The following is an 18,954-nucleotide window of genomic DNA, read 5'->3' as shown; positions in this document are numbered from 1 at the left end:
TATATAGACACCAATAATTTGCAGACAGCAATAAATGGCTATGAACTGATTCAACTACACACAGTCCAATCAACCAACTCTAAGCTGTCAAGAACCAAATGTGAATACTATTTGCAGTCACATTGGTGTAGTTACACGTCGTTCTGTCAATTTCAGACACCCATTTTCACACACCCACATGTGTACGTATGTGTGTGTGTGGAGTTTTCCAAAGATATATATGCATTATGCTGATATCCGACATAACTCCAAACAAAGACAAAACAAGAGTCCAGTGTTTTGATCCTACTTAGTTCATCTATAAAAATCTCAATTTCAAAACCTCAATTCTTCAACACTACAGAAAATTCCTAAATCGGGGTGCTTTTTAAGTAAAGAGGGGAAATGGAATCTTACCAGTACAACGGAGAGAAGGCGGCGGTGGCCAATAAGAGGACGATGAGGGGAAGCGACGTCGTTTTGAGGTTTCTGGCGTTGGCGCTCAGCTTGGCCGCCGCGGTGGTTCTCGGCGTCAACAAGCAGTCTACTACGGTGGCGATGAGCCTGGTCCCCACCCTGCCGCCGGTTGAGCTTCCGGTCACCGCCAAATGGCATTACCTCTCTGCTAATGTGTAAGTACACTTTCAATTTCCGAAATCCCCAAATTAAATCCAAACCCTAACCATAACCCTAACAAATGGATTTCGCAGCTTCTTCGTGACGGCGAACGCAATAGCGTGCGGCCACGCCGCCGTCTCATTGATCCTGACGCTGGCGACCAGGGGCGCGAGTAAGGGAATCGCCATATTAGTCGTCCTCGCCGACCTTGTGATGGTGGCGCTACTCTTTTCCAGCATAGGCGCGGCTGGCGCCATCGGCCTCATGGGTTACCAAGGGAACTCGCACGTGCAGTGGAAGAAGGTCTGCAACGTGTTCGATCGGTTCTGCCACCAGGCGGCCGCCGCCTTGGGCCTCTCCGGCGCGGCGGCGCTGGTGTTCTTCGTTTTAGTTGTGCTCTCCACACTGAATCACTACAAAAAGCACTAAAATTCGAACTCTCGAGTCAAACTGTAGCAAGAAATCTAGCGTTGAATTTTATTTTGCCAATTTAACAAGGTTGGCCCATTATGTTCAGTAAGCCCAATTAGAATCTAAAGCGTAAGCCCATTATCCACTTATTAGGCCCAAATGATAATTTAGGTAAAGCCCCACATAATTGAACAGTTAAGCCCACCATATGTCACTCTAAATTTGATTTGCTATTTGATCTCCAATTTCCTTTAATCTAAATTAAAGGTTTGTTCATTTGGACCAAAATATCAAATTTCTAGTATTTGAATTCCATTTTTTTTTAAAAAAAAATACATATTTCTCTATTTTTCTCTTTCATAAAAAATTACATTATACATTTGTTGAAGTATTTTTCAAACAATAAAAAGTAAAATTCGAAAATAGAGAAATATTTTCGAATTTGATACATGGTGCCTGAGATTAGGGATCTCTAAACACTGTAGAATACATAAAATAAAATAAGAAAAAATAAAAATAAAGACTGGAAAATAAAGTGGTGATCCCCAAAAACAATTCTCTTGAATTTTTTGTCGATTAAAGATGGTTTTTTAGGTAAAAAACAGACCTTAAATAACCCCTTAAAGAAGCGGTTTGAACCATAATTTGGTCGGTTACAGCAACTGCTGTCAACCGTCCACCAAGTTCTCCTCTGTTGACACGTGTTGCAACTTTCGTCAACCGTTCGCTGGTTGCAACTTCCTCCAACCGCCCCAGAACTGCCTCTCACGACTTGAACCGTCCCAGAAATGCATTTCGTCCAACCTGCACATCCACTGCCATGTCCCTTCTTGCCCGACTTCGTTTCGTCCGACCTCTGTGCCACCAGACCAATATAGAGACTAACTAGTCGCTAAACCAAACGATACCTTGGCCGCCCCGTCAAGCGACCACCATATGGTCTCTTGTCCGACCACGTATCGTCCGTCTCATTCTTCTTCGTCCGACCTCACTTGGTCCGAACTCTGCATTAACGACCTCCATATCAGCCGACCTCCGTGTCGTCTGACTCAACCGACTGCGGACCGCTCGACCTGCTCAACCGACTTAGGACCATCCGACCTATTTAACCGACTAAGAACCAACCGATCGCAGACCAACCAAATGTGGTCCCGACCACGGACCAACCGACCTCGGTCCTGATTGCAGACCAACCAACTGTGGTCCCGACCACAGAACAACCGACTATGGTTCCGACCACGGACCAACCGACCTCGGTCCCGACTGCAGACCAACCAACTGTGGTCCCGACCACAAAGCAACCGATCGGCTCTATTTGCCTTATCTCCTTAGAAGGACAGACTGTCCTCTTGAGTCCATACTTCTTTCTTGCCCGACCTTCCTCTTGACAGACCTCCGCGTCTGTCCGTACTTCTTCCTTGCCCGACCTTTCTCTCGACAGACCACCGCGTCTGTCCGACTTCTTTTTTCCCGACTTCTGGGCCATTTGGTTTATATCCAGACCCATCCAGAATCCTACTGTCATTATTTATTATTATTATTTTTTGTGCTCAACAATATCCCTCATCCGCAAGACTCCTAAACGTTTCTTCTCGTGATGTTTAGGAGTTCGCAGGCCAACATCTGAGGCTATGTCAACCTCGGATCTGACCTCCATCGTCCAAGGCTACGTTGGACCCGACCTCCAATAAACTGGTGCTGGCCTGCACGTTGGTCGATCTTGCACTACCATGGCTTCAGCACCTCCCCCTGACGGAAGTCGTGATCATTTTCTCTAAAAAGGGATTCTAACCTCCCTGCCTTGGATGCCAAACTGGCCAGATCTCGAACATCGTGGGCTGTCAAAGCCTCCCGAAGGCTGGTGTGCATGTTCCTGACCACCAAAGTGGTCATTTCGCTTTCTTCAATGAACATTGGGCAACGTCCCTTCATTAGAAGTATCCGCTCTATAAATTGATAAGCAGTCTCGTCTGGCATCTGTCGGATCTCCAAGAGATCTGTGAGTGATACCGTCGAGAAAGGGTTAAAAAACCTTGTATGAAACGCTGCCTCCAAGCCTTCCCAGGTTCGCAACTGTCCTGGCGGCAGATTAGCGAACCATGAAAAAGCGGTTCTTGTAAGCGATAATCCGAACAACTGTAATTTGTAAAACGGATTATTGCCTACTTCCCTCAATTGAGCCGTGAACCGTCCCACATGTTCAATGGTCGAGGCTCCATCTTCTCCTGAAAAAGAATGAAATTCTGGTGGCCAGTAATTCCTCGGGAGAGGATGCTCATTGACTATTCTCTCTGGAAATGGCCTCTGATATGCCGGTCGGTTCACTGTTTGCGGATTCATTCTGAAATGTACCCGCAAAACTTGAGCGATGTCCTCCGGATCTATTCTGGGTGGAACAGGGTCGAACACCAGAATGGGATTATGGACCTGTTCCCTAACGAAGGCTGGCTCAGCAGGGGTGAGATTATGAATTTGATCTTCCAATCTTTCTTCTTTGGGGACAATTGGTTCGGCTGGGATGGGATTATGATCCTGTCCCTCCAACCTCTCTTCCCTTACGATATTCGGCTGAGTATTATCAACTCTTGGTCCCAAAGGAACAATATCTGGGAAAGTTAGAGGAATCTTTCCCATATCTATTCGGTTGAAAATTGTGGCGCTTGGAAATGTACTGTCAACATATAATGGCCCTGCAAACGTTGGTCCGGGCAAAGTTGCCTGAAAGCGAGAATGAGACAATGCTGGAGGCGTAATCGAATGTAGTGTGACTTTGGAAAGCGCCTGATCCAACATATTTTGCATTAGATTTTGTTGCTCACGCAACATGTTTTGCATAGCCAGAGTATGCTGATTGTTCAATTGTTGAACATAAGACACCCAATCAGTATGTGCTTGTGGCATTTCCCCTGCATTTGACATGACGGGTGGTGAAACTGCTTCTCCCACCGGTGCTGAAGATGCTTCAGGCTGTGAGCCTGCCATGTGGATCCTTCCGACGATTCCGCCGGACCTCAGTCGTATAAAATTCTCCATTGACGTAGTATCAGCAATCTTGCCTTTCTCCCATTGTGGTCACCAAATTTTTGATCTATTTTTTCAACAATAAAAAGTAAAATTCGAAAATAGAGAAATATCTTTGAATTTGATAGATGGTGCCTGAGATTAGGGATCTCTAAACACTGTAGAATACATAAAATAAAATAGGAAAAAATAAAAATAAAGACTGGAAAATAAAGTGGTGATCCCCAAAAACAATTCTCTTGAATTTTTTGTCGATTGAAGATGGTTTTTTAGGTCAAAAACAGACCTTAAATAACCCCTTAAAGAAGCGGTTTGAACCATCATTTGGTCGGTTACAGCAACTGCTGTCAACCATCCACCAAGTTCTCCTCTGTTGACACGTGTTGCAATTTTCTTCAACCGTTTGCCGGTTGCAACTTCCTCCAACCGCCCAAGAACTGCCTCTCACGACTTGAACGGTCCTAGAAATGCCTTTCGTCCGACCTGCACATCCACTGCCATGTCCCTTCTTGCCCGACTTCGTTTCGCCCGACCTCTGTGCAACCCGACCAATCTAGAGACTAACTGGTCGCTAAACCAAACGATACCTTGGCCGCCCCGTCAAGCGACCACCATCTGGTCTCTTGTCCGACCACGTATCGTCCGTCTCATTCTTCTTCGCCCGACCTCACTTGGTCCGAACTCTGCATTAACCGACCTCCATATCAGCCGACCTCCGTGTCGTCCGACTCAACCGACTGCGGACCGCCCGACCTGCTCAACCGACTTAGGACCATCCGACCTATTTAACCGACTGAGAACCAACCGACCGCAGACCAACCAAATGTGGTCCCGACCACGGACCAACCGACCTCGGTCCCGACTGCAGACCAACCAACTATGGTCCTGATCACAGAACAACCGACTGTGGTCCCGACCACGGACCAACCGACCTCGGTCCCGACTGCAGACCAACCAACTGTGGTCCCGACCACAGAGCAACCGATCGGCTCTATTTGCCTTATCTCCTTAGAAGGACAGACTGTCCTCTTGACAGACCTCCGCGTCTGTCCATACTTCTTCCTTGCCCGACCTTCCTCTTGACAGACCTCCGCGTTTGTCCGTATTCTTCCTTGCCCGACTTTCCTCTTGACAGACCTCCGCGTCTGTCCGACTTCTGGGCCATTTGATTTATATTCAGACCCATCCAAAATTCAACTGCCATTATTTATTATTATTATTATTTTTTGTACTCAACAACATTATTTTAATATCAAATCAAAATCAAAATTTTCTCTAAGTTCACTCTGAAGAACAATTGGACATTCAAAATTCCTTGTAATTTTGTAAAATGAATTTATATTAATTATAATTAAATACTTATTATATTATATTTATTTGTAAGATAATTTTATTTTTTATAAAATAAGATTCATATTGTATATATTTTTATTGCAATATATTTATTTACAATATTTAAATATATATATATACATTAACTTTATATATTCATTCTTTCAACGAAAAGTGTTCATTTTTAACATTTTTGTCTATTTTTTATGAAAATTTAATACTCCCTCCGTCCCGCAAGGGATGAATCATTTTATTAGGGATACGATTTTTTAGGTAGTGTAAATTAGTAAGTTATTAATAATAAGTTATAATATTAGTTTATTATTTTTTATATGAATAATATTATTGGTATTTTAAAAAATTTTAAGATTATATCTCGAAAAAATATATGCAATAAAATTTTGTAGATAATAAAATTTTATATAATACAAATAAATTTTTTTTTAGTAAAACTAATTTATTTATTTTTATTTATTTATCATTACCATAAATAATTAGTTTTATAAAAAATGAAGAGTTTTAAATGTAGAAAAAAAAATTATATTAACTGAAAAGAGAGATAAAAGTAAAGAGGTTTTAAGTGGGTCATACGGGCAAGATATTAGAAGTTTAATTAAATTGATTTATATTTGTTAAATATGTTTAAGATCGATAAAATTAAAAAAAAATGGAAAGTGATCATCTTTTATGCGACATATTAAAAAAAAAAAAATAGGTCATCTATGATGGGACGGAAGGACTATTATTTATTTTTTTTAAAATAAATATCACATCGAATAATTTTTTTCTATCTAAAATATCAGTAACTTTCTATTATTTTTAAAATTACAAAACTCCAAAATTTCCCAAAATCTGTGTAAAATTTAGGATAATGTTCACTAGTGTCACAAACTTAGGCCCAATATAATTAATCTAGGCCCAATATTGACACAAAAACCAGTGGACGTTCACGATGAATCAGAGAATGATCCTACGGTGGAGATTGATGCTGTTCATGCACCTGCGTAGTATTGGATCATAGAACTGACATAGGTCAGGTCCCCTCTTCTCTTTCTCCCAACAGACATGCAAACTGCAAACTGTTACACTCTGAGCTCTCCTCCAACTGTTTTTGTCTCAGATATTCCAACAGCTTTCTTCCTTCCAAAACCACCCCAACAGCAACATTTCTCTTCTTCTCTCTCATACACGCATATATTTGTATCTAAGGTTGAGGGGAGTGTATGGAAATTTCGGTGAAATTTTGGAATAATTGAAAATTGTTGAGTTTAAATGGGAAACGGAGGGAAGGAGCAATTGATGAAGAAAGAGAACGAGGAGGATGAAATTACGCGGTTGCTTTTGGGTATTATGGAGGGATACAACGATCATGTGATTCCGCCATTATCGTATTTTTCTCCATTCCCAAATGCTAATGTTGAGAAGGGGTCGGGTTCGAGGAAGAGGCAAATGGATGAAGCTTCGTGGGCGGAGAACTTGTTCAAGGAGCGTAAAAGAAGGGAGAAAATGAGCCAGAAATTCTCTGTTCTTCAGTCTATGGTGCCTACTCTTTTCAACACGTTCAAGGTCGATTCATGTATAATCCAGTCTGAAGTTTATTGAATTCGTAGTGATGTTGGAATTTTTGCTGTAGTTATAATTGTTAGTTGAATTGAGAAGTTTCTCGATCAAGGATTGCTAGTTAGGGTTTATCTGTGCGTTTATTACTGATCGGTATCACTTTTTGGTTGATTTACGGTATATGCTTAGTTAACTCATCTGTGTGTTTCAATTTCAGTGAATGATGTAACGAATTTCAGCTTACCGCAAAATTCAATTTGTAGTTTGATGGAGAACATTGATTGATCTTATAGCAGAGGCTCGATCTGTGTTCTATGAAAGGAGCCGAAATCCTGTTTTTGTCTCTGCCCTTGAGAAATTATACTTTATTCATTTGAATCAAATATCTGAGATGTACATTCTTTGATGCAGCCCTCAAAGGAGAAAATCATTGGCGATACAGTGGACTATATAAAACATCTTGAAGCAGAGATCCAAAGGTTGGAGGATTTGAACAATGTTCGAAGGGAAGATCCAAAACCTCTTTTATTGCAATGTGCAGATGACAATTCCTCTGCGGATATTACAGTCTCAAATGGTGCCACATTCGTTGCTATTCAACTGCCCTTTAGGTCTGGTTTAGTACCTAAGATCTTGATGGTATTTGAGAAGCACAAGGCTGAGATTTTAGAGGCAAGAGTGCAGGCTGAAGACCACCGCCTGCTGACATTCACGGCCACGATATTGCTTGGGAGTGATCAAGGCAGCGCTGTCGACAAGATAAGGGAAGAAATACTAACCCTATAGATTTTATATAAATGTATATATATATATATATTTAGTTCACAGATTGAACACAAAGTTTTGATAAGTTGATGAATGATAGATATTGGTACAGGTTTCTTGATTCATATGGAGGCTATAGGCACAGATAAGGTTGAATTTGATTACACACTTTTGGTAAACTTGTAGTTTCGAGCTAATGAATAACGTAATAGATCACATCTTGCTTTGAGTTCTCGTCGATCTATGCTTTATCTGGATATTGTGATTAATCACTTTCGGTAAACTTCTAATGAATAACATAGTAGATCACATCTTGCTTTATTCCTGAAATTGTTCCTGTTCTTGTCTCATTCGCTGTCGATCTATGCTTTTATCTGGATATTGAGTAACTGAGATGATCTTGATCTGTTTAGCTTGATGAAACATTCTGATTTCTCTTCTGCAGTCTATGCTTTGTACATAATGTTTTCAGTTCTTCTGCTGCTTCATTCGCTGCATCGTCTTCTTTACTTTTCATCTTCTTGCTCAATTCAGCACAGCTAAGCCTCATGTCCTCCCCTGTCTTCTCCATGATTGTCTTTCTTAAAGCATCTGCAACATCTTTCCCCGTAAAATGTCCATCCCCGTCTCTTTTCACTTCTATCCCAACCCCGGTGTCCACCACCAGCCTAGCATTCAATGGCTGGTCTAGTTTCAAAGGTATGCCTATTACAGGCACCCCAAAATAAATGCTTTCAATTATCGAGCTCAAGCCACAGTGACTCACAAAACCACCCATGCTCGGATGTGCCAATATTTTAGCCTGTGGCGCCCATCCTTGTACGATCATCCCCCTCTCTTTCACCCTATCAAGAAATCCCTCCGAAAGTGTCTCATCGAGACTAACTTTCTCCCCCGGAGGAAATCTTAGAGTCCATATGAAGTTTACTTCACAAGACTCTAATCCTTTGGCTATCTCTTCCATTTGATCCTTTGATAAGTAGTTTTCACTCCCAAAGGAAATGAACACAGTCGAAAATGGAGGTTTCTCGCCTAACCATTCCATGATCTGTTTATCATTTTCTTCGGTATTCGATTGCGCAACAAGAGGGCCGACAGGAATCACTTTCTTGTTGCACAATTCAGATAAGTAGTCTATGTACTTCCCTTCGATTTCTCTGCAGGTCCTCATCAGAACTATGTCACAGGAAAGCGAGAAGTGGGGAAACAACGTGCCTTGATCCATTTTATCTCTGAGTCCCATTGCTCGGATAGCCTTCCATTCATGTTCGTGCTGAAAGATGGCCTCATGATAAGGGAACGGCGGCTCCTCCCCATGCAGGAGACGATGATACATAAATGAATACACTGTGGCTCCGGATGTGGCGAAATGGACAGCAGGAACGCCTAGTGATGAGGCCACTGCAGCTGCCCATGGCTGGAAAACATCGAATATCAGCAAGTCAGGCATCAGCGAGGCGACGTTGGTGGAGAAGCTGGATCTTGACTTCCCGAGGGCCTCAAGGAGCTTAGGCATGAGATGAGGCGGCACATTCTTGGTTGTGTGGTAGTGTGGAGGAAACTCCGGCGATGAAGGTAACTGAAGCTCGATAAATTCGATCGAATTGACTAGATCATGATGATCATCATCTTGTTTGATAGAGTTAAGGTTGATTGGTGTGGAACATAAGTATAAGTGGAAATTTCTGGTTGATAGAGCCTTGGCTAGTTGAAGATAGGGGAAAACATGTCCATGAGCTAACCATGGAAACATTAGGATTCTGAATTTGTTATGCTGCTGCTTTTTCTCCATTGCTCAACCTTAATTCCTTAGCTTGTTTGGTGATTCTGTTTACACCTCTTTTTTTTTGGTGGAAATTTGATGATACAAGTTTGATTTGGCAAGTAGTAGTTGTTATTTGCCTGTGCAGTTTTCATTTGGAAGGTAATAAATTAATAAATATGCGAATTGAATAGGCAGGCCGGCTGCCTGGCTGACCTTGTAGATATCTATCCGCAACAACATGCAATTCTGATTGTCCACTTTTCTATGTTTTTGTCAGCCACTTTTCTTTTGAATTTTTTAAATTTTAATAAGTTATTTTAATTTTAATTTAAAATTATTTTTTATTAAATTATAATTATTTTTTATTTTTAAATTCTCGTGTCTACGAACACTGTAGCCGGGAACGAAAGAAGTATTACTTTGATCCGGTTCAAATTATTCGATCTATTTTATATGGTCCGGTTTCATGCTGATTGGATCAAACCACCCTAATAAGTACAAATTAGCAGTACATAACACATTTTAATATGATATGAAATAAATTTGACAAAACAAGTACAACCGAGACGTCAGAATTTTGAAGAATATTTTAATTTTATTTAGAACATAAAGTAATTAACTAAATAAAAATAAAGAAAGAAAACACACCATCTAAGTAAAAGTCCCCCAAGGTTATGGAGTGAAGCTCTCAAAGCACAATTATTTAATCAGTTTTCATTCTAATTTCCGATTTTTATCTCTATTAATCTTAATATTGTCCCGAATATATTTTGCGACGGAAAACTATCCGCGCCATGCTGCGTCCCTAATTATTCTTACAACCCTTAAGGCACAACTGCCAGAGCTGCTTAGCGGCTTTATTCAGTAGAAGCTCGTTTTCGTCTCTAGTTGTCTTGTTCAATTCTCGAACTCCATATCTAAGGCTATTTTCTGACATAGCTTTCCGCAATGCCCCAACAATTGCCTCCGCCGTATATTCGCCGTCGCCGTTTCTTCGGACCTCGATGCCGCCGCCGGCCTCGGCGAGCATCCGAGCATTTAGAGGCTGATCGACCTTCATCGGCACGGCAACGATCGGGACGCCGAAGTACATGCTTTCCGTAACTGAACTCCACCCGCAATGGCTCACGAAACATCCCGTATTTTCGTGCGCCAGAATATCGGCCTGAGGTGCCCATCCCGTTACGACTCTGCCCCGCTCGCCGACCCAGTCGAGGAATTCTTGCGGCAGAAAGTCTTCGACGGCGACGGTGTCTCCGACGGGATGCCGGATGACCCAAATGAAATTGACGTTGTCGCAAATCGATAGAGCTTTTGCGATTTCGCCGATCTCGGCCTTCGACAAGAAGTACTCGCTCCCGAAGGAAATGAATACGGTCGAATGGCGGGTTTTCTCGCTTAGCCAATTGATGATCTCAGAGCTTCCCGTGTGGCCGCGGATGCCATCGTTGACGAGCGTCCCGACGGGTACTAATGTCTTGCGGCACAAAGTCGAAAGGTAGTCGACGTATTTCCCTTCGATGCCTCTACATGTCTTTATTAAAACGATGTCATGAGATAGCTCGAACGTTCCAAAGAAGAATCCGGAGCCAGCGTCGACTACTTTGTGCCGCAAGTAGTTGATTTCGGCATCGAGAATTTTCATTTCGTAGTCTTCTAAACGGATCGTCGTGAACGGTAAGTCGTAATCGCCAAACGTGTGGCGGTGATGCAGAGAAGCCGACGCGAAGGCCCCCGTGGTACAAAACAAGACGGCGGGAATCCCGTTCGACGAAGCGATTTTCGAGGCCCACGGCTGAAACACGTCGTAAATTACAACGTCGGGGCTCACGGCATCGACAATATCCGAGAAGTTGTGACGTGACGCTTGAAAGGCTTGTAAGAGATCGGTACGACGCTCGGAGGGCACGTTTTTTGTGCTATGATAGCGCGGAGGGAGTTCGGGAGAAGCTTCTAGAAGGAGCTCGACGATTTCGACGGTGTCATTTAACGAATTGGCGTCGATAAACCCATTTATAGAGGCAAAATTGGCGGCGGTCGAGCAGAAGTATAGTCGGAAGGGTCGTCTTTCTACGAGCGATTTTGCGAGTTGGAGAAAGGGAGATATGTGTCCTTCGGCGAGCCACGGGAACATAAGAATAGTGAATGTGTTGTTTTTGGATCCCATGTTGTTCGAGAAAGATGAGATTCGATCGACACAATATTTTGCATATATTATATATATATACATATTATATGTCTAACTTTTGGGGGACTTTGTTATCCATTAGGACAAGCAACGATGAATTCCTATACGAAATAATCTTGAACATGGGATGATCGTGTGTAACAAACATTGCAATTTTCTGGATTTGGGCTTGTCTTTAACATTGTTATTTTTAGGCCAATAATACATATAAAAGGAAAATAAGAACAATTGTCGTAGTTTAATCTATTAACACTACAAACTATAAATACGTCGGGTATGTTTTTCTAACATTTTAATTTTCATAAGTGAAATAAATATAAAAAGTATGAAAAGAAATTTATTACAACAAATTGCTCTTGCAGGCTTCTACTATGTGACTACTCATTGACGCTTAAATCACAAGCTTTTCACACACCAATTTCTTTTTTATATTTTATCCGTTTCATTTAATTTGTTTTATTTTTCTACTTCCGTCCGTCCCACATATTTTGTCATTTCACCTTTTAGAAATATAGTTATATATTTTAATCATATTTTAAAATTCATAATTTATATTATTTTTTATTTTAATTAAACTATTTAGTCATTAATCTTAATATTAATTTATAATTATTTTTATTAAATTATAATTATTTTCACAAATACACTTATTAATTACACCATATCTAAAGCTATGTGGCTAAACTAAATAGAACATTTTAGTGGAGACGGAATAAGTATTAAATTTCTTTTTAAGTAGCTTTAAAAACAACTTAAAATTATTGGACTTTAATAATATTTTCTTCTATTATTCTTATTTTGCATAATTTTTTTCAATTATCTTCCAAACCAGTAAAATAACCGAATATGCACCAAATTCGGTAGAATCTATACTTAAATCAATTAAATACTCCAAAATTATAAACAATAAATACACAGATGCTAGTTATTAGGTTAAGATCCTCTCTAAAATTTACACTTATTTTTTAAGTATTGATATTTAAATATTAATTATTATATAAAAACATAATACACGATCCAATTACTAGTATAATATTTTCTTTTCTTTTTCATAATATACGCTTTTTCATTTTAAAATATAGTATTTGAGATGCTCTATTTTTTTAATAAATTTATTAATAAATATAAATTAATATAATTAAAATTTTAATATTTATATGTAAGATTCAATTTTTTTTTCTTTTCTCTCTCTCTTTTTTTTTTTATTTTTTTTCTCTCCTTAATCAATTTAATTAAATTTCTACATGTATTTTACTCAAAATATTTTTATTTTTATATCTCTTCAATAAATAAATATTATTTTCATCTATATTTAAACCTCTTTAATTTTTTTATAAAATTATTTTATGTTAATCATAAATAAATAAAAAACTATTTTTATTTAATTATTATATGAAATTTTATTTTTTACAAAATCATATTCATATTATATATTCCATCCGTCCCATATCTATATATCTATTTGTTTTTTTGCAAGGAATTTTAGAAACATTAGTATTGGGATAAAGTAGAAATAAAGGTAAAAAAACTAAATTAACCTTATTAGTATTGTATAATATAAATATAATAACATTTGTGCAATATATTGTAAATTGAAAGGGTATTTGTAATGTTAGGTAAATAATACAATTACTAAAAAATGAAATGAATATTTTGTTATGGGACGGACCAAAATAAAAAAATAAATAGATTATTAAGAGACAAAAAATATATTTTATTGAGATATAATATTTAAAATATCTAAATACATATTCTAAATTTCTTTTAATCATATATATTAATTTTAATTTAAAAAATATAAATATTTCCTCTCAGGTAAATAATAATAAAATAATATTATAATCTACTATTTTTAATTTAGTAAATTATAGTATTTTTTTAAATATTATGTCACTAATCAAATCTATCAATTGAAGGTAATATATTTAAATAATAGTTAGTATATATATATATATTCTATAATTACAATACTTTTGTATTTTAAATGATAATTTTTTATATTCAAAATGTAAATTTGAAATTCAAACCTTTAAACAAATACAAAATTATTTTAACTCTACCTAACAAAAGGCAAATATAATAAAAATAAATATTATTGTAATATTTTGAATATATAATTATTTTTAACATAATTCAAATTAATTTTTAACTATTTATGAAGTCGATACGAAAAATTTATTTGGATTAATAATTGATTCGATTCAATAATTGGAACATAATTAATAATATAAAAAATAAAAAATAAATAAATTAGAACAGAATTAATAATATAAAAAATAAAAAATAAAAAATTTAGTTTGATATTTTAGAAAAGAATTATATAAACCATAAAAAATATCTAAAAGTCACCAGCCAAATACACTGTAGTATTTAATTTATAGAGCCCAATGTTAACATACGGGATTATTTGAAAATGGCAAAATATTTAATTAATCAAATAGAAAAAGTTTGGGAGTCAGAATTTAGGCAATTAGCTGAATGAGGGAAGAACGTTGCGTATGCAACCACATGTTGTCGTTAACAAAATGTCCTCACTATTATTATTATTATTATTATTATTATTATTATTATTATTTTAAACGAGACGTTTAAATTGAAATTTAATATTAAAATTGAACATTTTAAATAAAAATATAAATAAATAATAGTAGTATTTTTTTTAAAAAAAAAAATAATTTGATTTGAAATATTTGTTTAAATAATATTTTAATAATATTAATTTTAATTTAAAATAAAAACTAAATACATTTATCCTTATATATAGGGCACAAATAATAATAATAATAATAATAAGATACAATGTCGTTTTGGATTCATGTGATTAGGTCATTTTGGACTTTCCATTGTTAGGAGTGATTTAGGTGTCTATCAAATAAATACTTTATTCAAGAAAACATATCATTTTGGCAAAGAGTCAACAAAAAAACAATCACTAGCTACAAATTGCTAGTATTATATTTAAAATAAAAATACATTAACACACTCATAAATTTTACACAATTGCTTAAATAATAAACAATTGTAATTCTCTAGTGTTCAAAATATGAGAATTCAAATATAAAATTATCCAACAATAAATAAATCATACTCCATTTTTTTCATTTAAATCCAAATGGTTATTTAAGATCTTGTATCGTATTAAGAAATAATAATATTTTATTAATGAGTGAAAATATAAAAGATATTTTGATATTTTTGTCCTTAATACTATATATAATTAGGTATATTTATAATCTATGTTAAATGTAATAAATTTGTTGGTATTAATTAGTAATTTTTACTATTATATAAAATAATTTTTTTGAACGAGATAAACAAAAATAATAAAAATTGTACTTTTAATTGAAACAAAAAAAAAATATTATTTTAAAAATTTGAAAAATTTTCACCACTCAATAAATCCTAATTCCAATACTGAACATCGATGAGAAAAAAAAATCTTAAAAAAAAAAAAAAAAATCAAACTTTCAACTATACTTTTTAACTTTACAAAATTACTTAATCTCTTTACTTAGTATCATTATTTAAACAAAGTTCCCATAGTTCTAGAGCTACTTCATCAACAATCGTTTCTTTCTCTATCTTCATCGTCTCGCGCAATTTCCGCGCCCGACGCCTCATCGCATCGCCGGTTTCCTCAAAAAACACCTTTTTGATCGCCTTTGCTATCTCCTCCCCTTTAAACCCTTCGTTTTCGTTCCTCCGAACCTCCACGGCGCTGCCGGCCTCCACCAACATTTTTGCATTTATCGGTTGATCAACTTTCATCGGCATGGCCACGACCGGCACGCCGTAGTACATACTTTCCACGATCGAACTCCACCCACAGTGACTCATAAATCCTCCCGTATTACGATGCGCCAATATCTCCGCCTGCGGCGCCCATCCCGTTAAAATTATTCCCCGGTCGCCGGCGCGGTCTAGAAACCCTAAGGGCAGATATTCTTCGAGGGTCACGTCGCTCCCGGCCGGAAATCGAATGATCCATATGAAATTAATTATACCTGTTACATTTATAAAATTAAAGGTCTTTACTTATTTAGTAGACTCCCGAATATAATTAGATGTTACTGTACTCGATTTTATAAATCAATATATGTATTGTGTTTGTTTATTTAGTATTTTGATTTAAAGTATTTTTACGTGAGATATAGAGAACTACTATATCAGTAATATAATATATATATTTTTTTATATTGAATATTAATTTTTTATTTTTATTTTTGAAAAATTGAATATACTATCTATGTTCGAGTCAAAGGTATTCATTTGACATTTTATAGATACTTGCATATTTTACCTTTGATATTTATGGTATTGAAAGAATAATGATAAAAGTAGGAGTATTTGAATATTTAGTTGAAAAGTATTTTTTATTAAAAAAAAAAACAAATATCTTTTACTTGAATATACGAAATTGACAAAATCAATAAATTTGACTCTGGACAAATAAAGTATATATTATACTCCCTCCATCCCATAAAATATGGAACTATTATAAGTAATTAAGAAGTGTATTAGTAAAAATAATTATTATTTAGTAAAAATAATTATAAATTAAAATTAAGATAAGTAAATAGTTTAATTAAAATTAAAAAAAGTATAAAATTTAAAATTAAAAATGTGATTAAAGTTCATAATTATATTTCTAAAAATAGAAATGACAAGTTATGTGGGACGGACGAAAATAGAAAATAGGGACAAATTATATGGGACGGAGGAGGGAGTATATATATTAAGTATTGAATCATACAAAAATAAATAAATAAATAATAATAAAACAACAAGTACCTTTATATAACAGATGTAAATGAGATGTTAAATCTGAAAGTATGTGTAAAAAGCATATGTATTTTATATTTGCAGACGATTGAACCAAATTAACATGATATCGATTTGTCCTAACTAGCTCGGTAATAATCTTTCAAATTATAAAAATCTAATCTAAATAATAAAAAAATAATTTAAACCATAAAACATATCAACAATACCTTCGCAAAGCTCTAACCCTTTCGCAATTTCTTCGACGTCTATCTTCGAGAGGAAATACTCACTACCAAAGGAAATGAATAAAGTCGAATTTGGGGATTTATTCTCCAGCCATTGAAGGACCTTCGAGCTCTGAAAATCGATTTTAATTTCGTCGGAAATCAAAGGTCCGACAGGCAATAATTTTTTATTACAAAGTGTCGACAAATAATCCAAATACTTCCCTTCAATCCCTCTCGTAGTTTTCAACAAAACAATATCTCGCGACTGTTCGAAAGTGCCCCAAAGAAATCGATCTCGATCGCCATCATGGACATTCTCGTATAAGAATTCGAACAAAAGATCCAAACTTTTCATTTCAAAATCTTGTAAACTGATGTCAGGAAATGGGAATTCGATTTCTGGGAAAGTAAATCGATGGTGCATGAAGGCCATGAGCATGGCTCCATAGATGGAGAAGTAAACAGAAGGGATTTTTCTTTGGGCAGCAATTTTGGAAGCCCATGGCTGGAAAACGTCGAAGATTACGAGGTTAGGGTTTAGGTTGTGCACGAGGTTGTCGAATGAGGAATAGGTTGTTTGAAAGGATTTGATTAGGGTTGTATTGAGGTGGGAGGGTAAGTTCTTGGTGGTGTGGTAGTGGGGGGGGAGGTTTGAGGATGGATCCATTTTGAGCTCTATGAATTGTAGAGAGGAATTTAATGAGTTCTTGTCGATGAAATCGATGATGGAGGTCGAATTAATGGCTGTCGAGCAGATGTATATGTGGAAATTCTTTGTTTTTGTTAGGGTTTTTGCGAGCTCGAGGTAAGGGAAGATGTGGCCGTGAGCTAGCCATGGGAACATTAGGATCTTGAAATATCCATTTTTTGGGGATTCCATTGATGCAAGAAAGGTTAAGGATTAGTTGTGGGAATCCATATGTCCTAAAGGGTTCATGATATAAGGAAAGAAGAAGGTGGAAGGAAGGTGGGTGGGTGTGGGGTGGGATTCTTTCATTTTATAAGATTGACTGGTTGATTTGATGGGATAATGATATTTATTAAGGTTATTTAAAATTGATAAATTTATTAAAAATAAAAAAAGGAAATTATTTTTGTTTGACTGAAAAGAAAAATTATGTGACAAAGCTGAGAGAGTGTAATATAAGAACTTCTGACGGTTTTATAATACTCCTATATTATATTTATACTAGATTATTAATATAAATTTTATATTGTTTATTTATATTTCATACAAATTTATTTTATTTTATTTCATGACACTTGGCTAATTTAGTTGTTCTTATCACCAATCAATTCTTGGAATTGAAACTTATCATTGTTCACTTTCTTCTGGAAAGTTTGAATTTTTCTACGCGTATATTTCTTGAATATAACATACGAATGATATGGAGCATTATGCAGAGATCATTCTTCGATTTACTTACTACCAAATTAAGACCATCCACACTTCATATATTGAACAAGCCTTATGTTCGAATTTTAGAAGAAAATATAACTAAATAAATAAATGGTAAAATCTATTTAGATGTGAATTCTGAAGTTTTGAAAAAATTTAAAAATAATAAAAGTTAAGAGTTTTGATGAAATTTGTTGTGAGAGCAACAAAATTTAATACGATATTCTACAATTATTTATTTATTTATCATACTTTCTGATTAATGATATAAAAATATACACACAAAATATACAATAAATATATATACTCTCTATTTATTAAAAAAATAACAATTCTAACATAAAATATTACTTTCTATATTATTGATATTTTCTTTTACCTAACATAAAAATTAATTTAAATTAAAAATACAAAACAGACACAAATATTCTTTTTTCTTTTTTAATAAAATTATATTTTAAATAAATGCTGATGTATTAGGAAAAAAATATTAGAAGAATACATTAGTTTGTGGTTATTTTTTAATTAGTTTTTATTTGAATTTTAATAATCTAAATAATATTTTATATAAAAAAATATATATTTTTATCCAATAACTATACATATTCAATAATCTTGATTTGTATCGGAAACAATAAGGGTGTGTTTGTTCGGGCTTTTGGATTTTGAGTTGGAATTTCAATAGTAAAAATTTTAAATTTGAATAATTACATGATATGATATAAATAGGTGTTGATGTGATATTTTGAATGTAAAATTGAATTTTAATATAATATGAAAAATAAAAAATAGATGTTTAATTTGATGTTTTTTATGAAAAAAAATGGGATGAATAATGTACTCCCTCCATCCCGTTGAAAGGTTACCATTTTCCATTTTCGTCCATCCCAAGGCAATATTACAATTTTCTAATTTAGTAATTTTA

The 18,954-nt window shown here is 35.4% G+C and overlaps 5 protein-coding genes across 6 annotated transcripts; 2 read left to right on the top strand and 3 right to left on the bottom strand.

Annotated features, from left to right (window-relative positions):
* The first annotated feature begins 247 nt into the window (after positions 1-247).
* On the top strand, positions 248-1,284 carry LOC127249147 (CASP-like protein 1E2). The gene is made up of 2 exons (XM_051271834.1): positions 248-611; positions 690-1,284. The coding sequence occupies exons 1-2, from the start codon at positions 385-387 to the stop codon at positions 1,024-1,026; spliced, it is 564 nt and encodes a 187-aa protein (XP_051127791.1). The 5' UTR covers positions 248-384; the 3' UTR covers positions 1,027-1,284.
* A 4,159-nt stretch (positions 1,285-5,443) lies between these two features.
* LOC127249146 (transcription factor TT8-like) lies at positions 5,444-7,902 on the top strand. Of its 2 annotated transcripts, XM_051271833.1 has the most exons (3): positions 5,444-6,393; positions 6,482-6,927; positions 7,333-7,902. In XM_051271833.1, the coding sequence occupies exons 2-3, from the start codon at positions 6,634-6,636 to the stop codon at positions 7,705-7,707; spliced, it is 669 nt and encodes a 222-aa protein (XP_051127790.1). In that variant the 5' UTR covers positions 5,444-6,393; positions 6,482-6,633; the 3' UTR covers positions 7,708-7,902. The 2 variants fall into 2 exon arrangements, with proteins under 2 accessions (XP_051127790.1, XP_051127789.1); XM_051271832.1 differs by having other exon boundaries at positions 5,444-6,927.
* A 125-nt stretch (positions 7,903-8,027) lies between these two features.
* Positions 8,028-9,551, bottom strand: LOC127249145 (beta-D-glucosyl crocetin beta-1,6-glucosyltransferase-like). The gene has a single exon (XM_051271831.1). The coding sequence runs from the start codon at positions 9,476-9,478 to the stop codon at positions 8,096-8,098; it is 1,383 nt and encodes a 460-aa protein (XP_051127788.1). The 5' UTR covers positions 9,479-9,551; the 3' UTR covers positions 8,028-8,095.
* A 571-nt stretch (positions 9,552-10,122) lies between these two features.
* On the bottom strand, positions 10,123-11,618 carry LOC127249031 (UDP-glucosyltransferase 29-like). The gene has a single exon (XM_051271624.1). It carries the CDS (start codon positions 11,616-11,618, stop codon positions 10,257-10,259), a length of 1,362 nt encoding a protein of 453 aa, XP_051127581.1. The 3' UTR covers positions 10,123-10,256.
* Positions 11,619-15,086: 3,468 nt separating this feature from the next.
* LOC127248999 (beta-D-glucosyl crocetin beta-1,6-glucosyltransferase-like) lies at positions 15,087-17,611 on the bottom strand. The gene is made up of 2 exons (XM_051271586.1): positions 16,631-17,611; positions 15,087-15,643 (listed from the first exon to the last, which is right to left on the bottom strand). The coding sequence occupies exons 1-2, from the start codon at positions 17,508-17,510 to the stop codon at positions 15,147-15,149; spliced, it is 1,377 nt and encodes a 458-aa protein (XP_051127543.1). The 5' UTR covers positions 17,511-17,611; the 3' UTR covers positions 15,087-15,146.
* Positions 17,612-18,954: the final 1,343 nt, after the last annotated feature.

The sequence above is a fragment of the Andrographis paniculata genome, unplaced genomic scaffold (genome assembly GCF_009805555.1).
Source record: "Andrographis paniculata isolate CXL003 unplaced genomic scaffold, ASM980555v1 Contig35END, whole genome shotgun sequence".
Classification (NCBI taxonomy): Eukaryota; Viridiplantae; Streptophyta; class Magnoliopsida; order Lamiales; family Acanthaceae; genus Andrographis; species Andrographis paniculata.
This window is presented reverse-complemented; position numbering and strand designations above follow the sequence as displayed.

Bases quoted from the DNA above. Each gene is read 5' to 3' on its own strand.
- LOC127249147 (XM_051271834.1), top strand. From the start codon at position 385: ATGGAATCTTACCAGTACAACGGAGAGAAGGCGGCGGTGGCCAATAAG. The intron at 612-689 runs GTAAGTACACTT...TGGATTTCGCAG, and splicing joins CATTACCTCTCTGCTAATGT to CTTCTTCGTGACGGCGAACG.
- LOC127249146 (XM_051271833.1), top strand. From the start codon at position 6,634: ATGGGAAACGGAGGGAAGGAGCAATTGATGAAGAAAGAGAACGAGGAG. The intron at 6,928-7,332 runs GTCGATTCATGT...TCTTTGATGCAG, and splicing joins CTCTTTTCAACACGTTCAAG to CCCTCAAAGGAGAAAATCAT.
- LOC127249145 (XM_051271831.1), bottom strand. From the start codon at position 9,478: ATGGAGAAAAAGCAGCAGCATAACAAATTCAGAATCCTAATGTTTCCA.
- LOC127249031 (XM_051271624.1), bottom strand. From the start codon at position 11,618: ATGGGATCCAAAAACAACACATTCACTATTCTTATGTTCCCGTGGCTC.
- LOC127248999 (XM_051271586.1), bottom strand. From the start codon at position 17,510: ATGGAATCCCCAAAAAATGGATATTTCAAGATCCTAATGTTCCCATGG. The intron at 15,644-16,630 runs GTATTGTTGATA...TAAATGTAACAG, and splicing joins AGGGTTAGAGCTTTGCGAAG to GTATAATTAATTTCATATGG.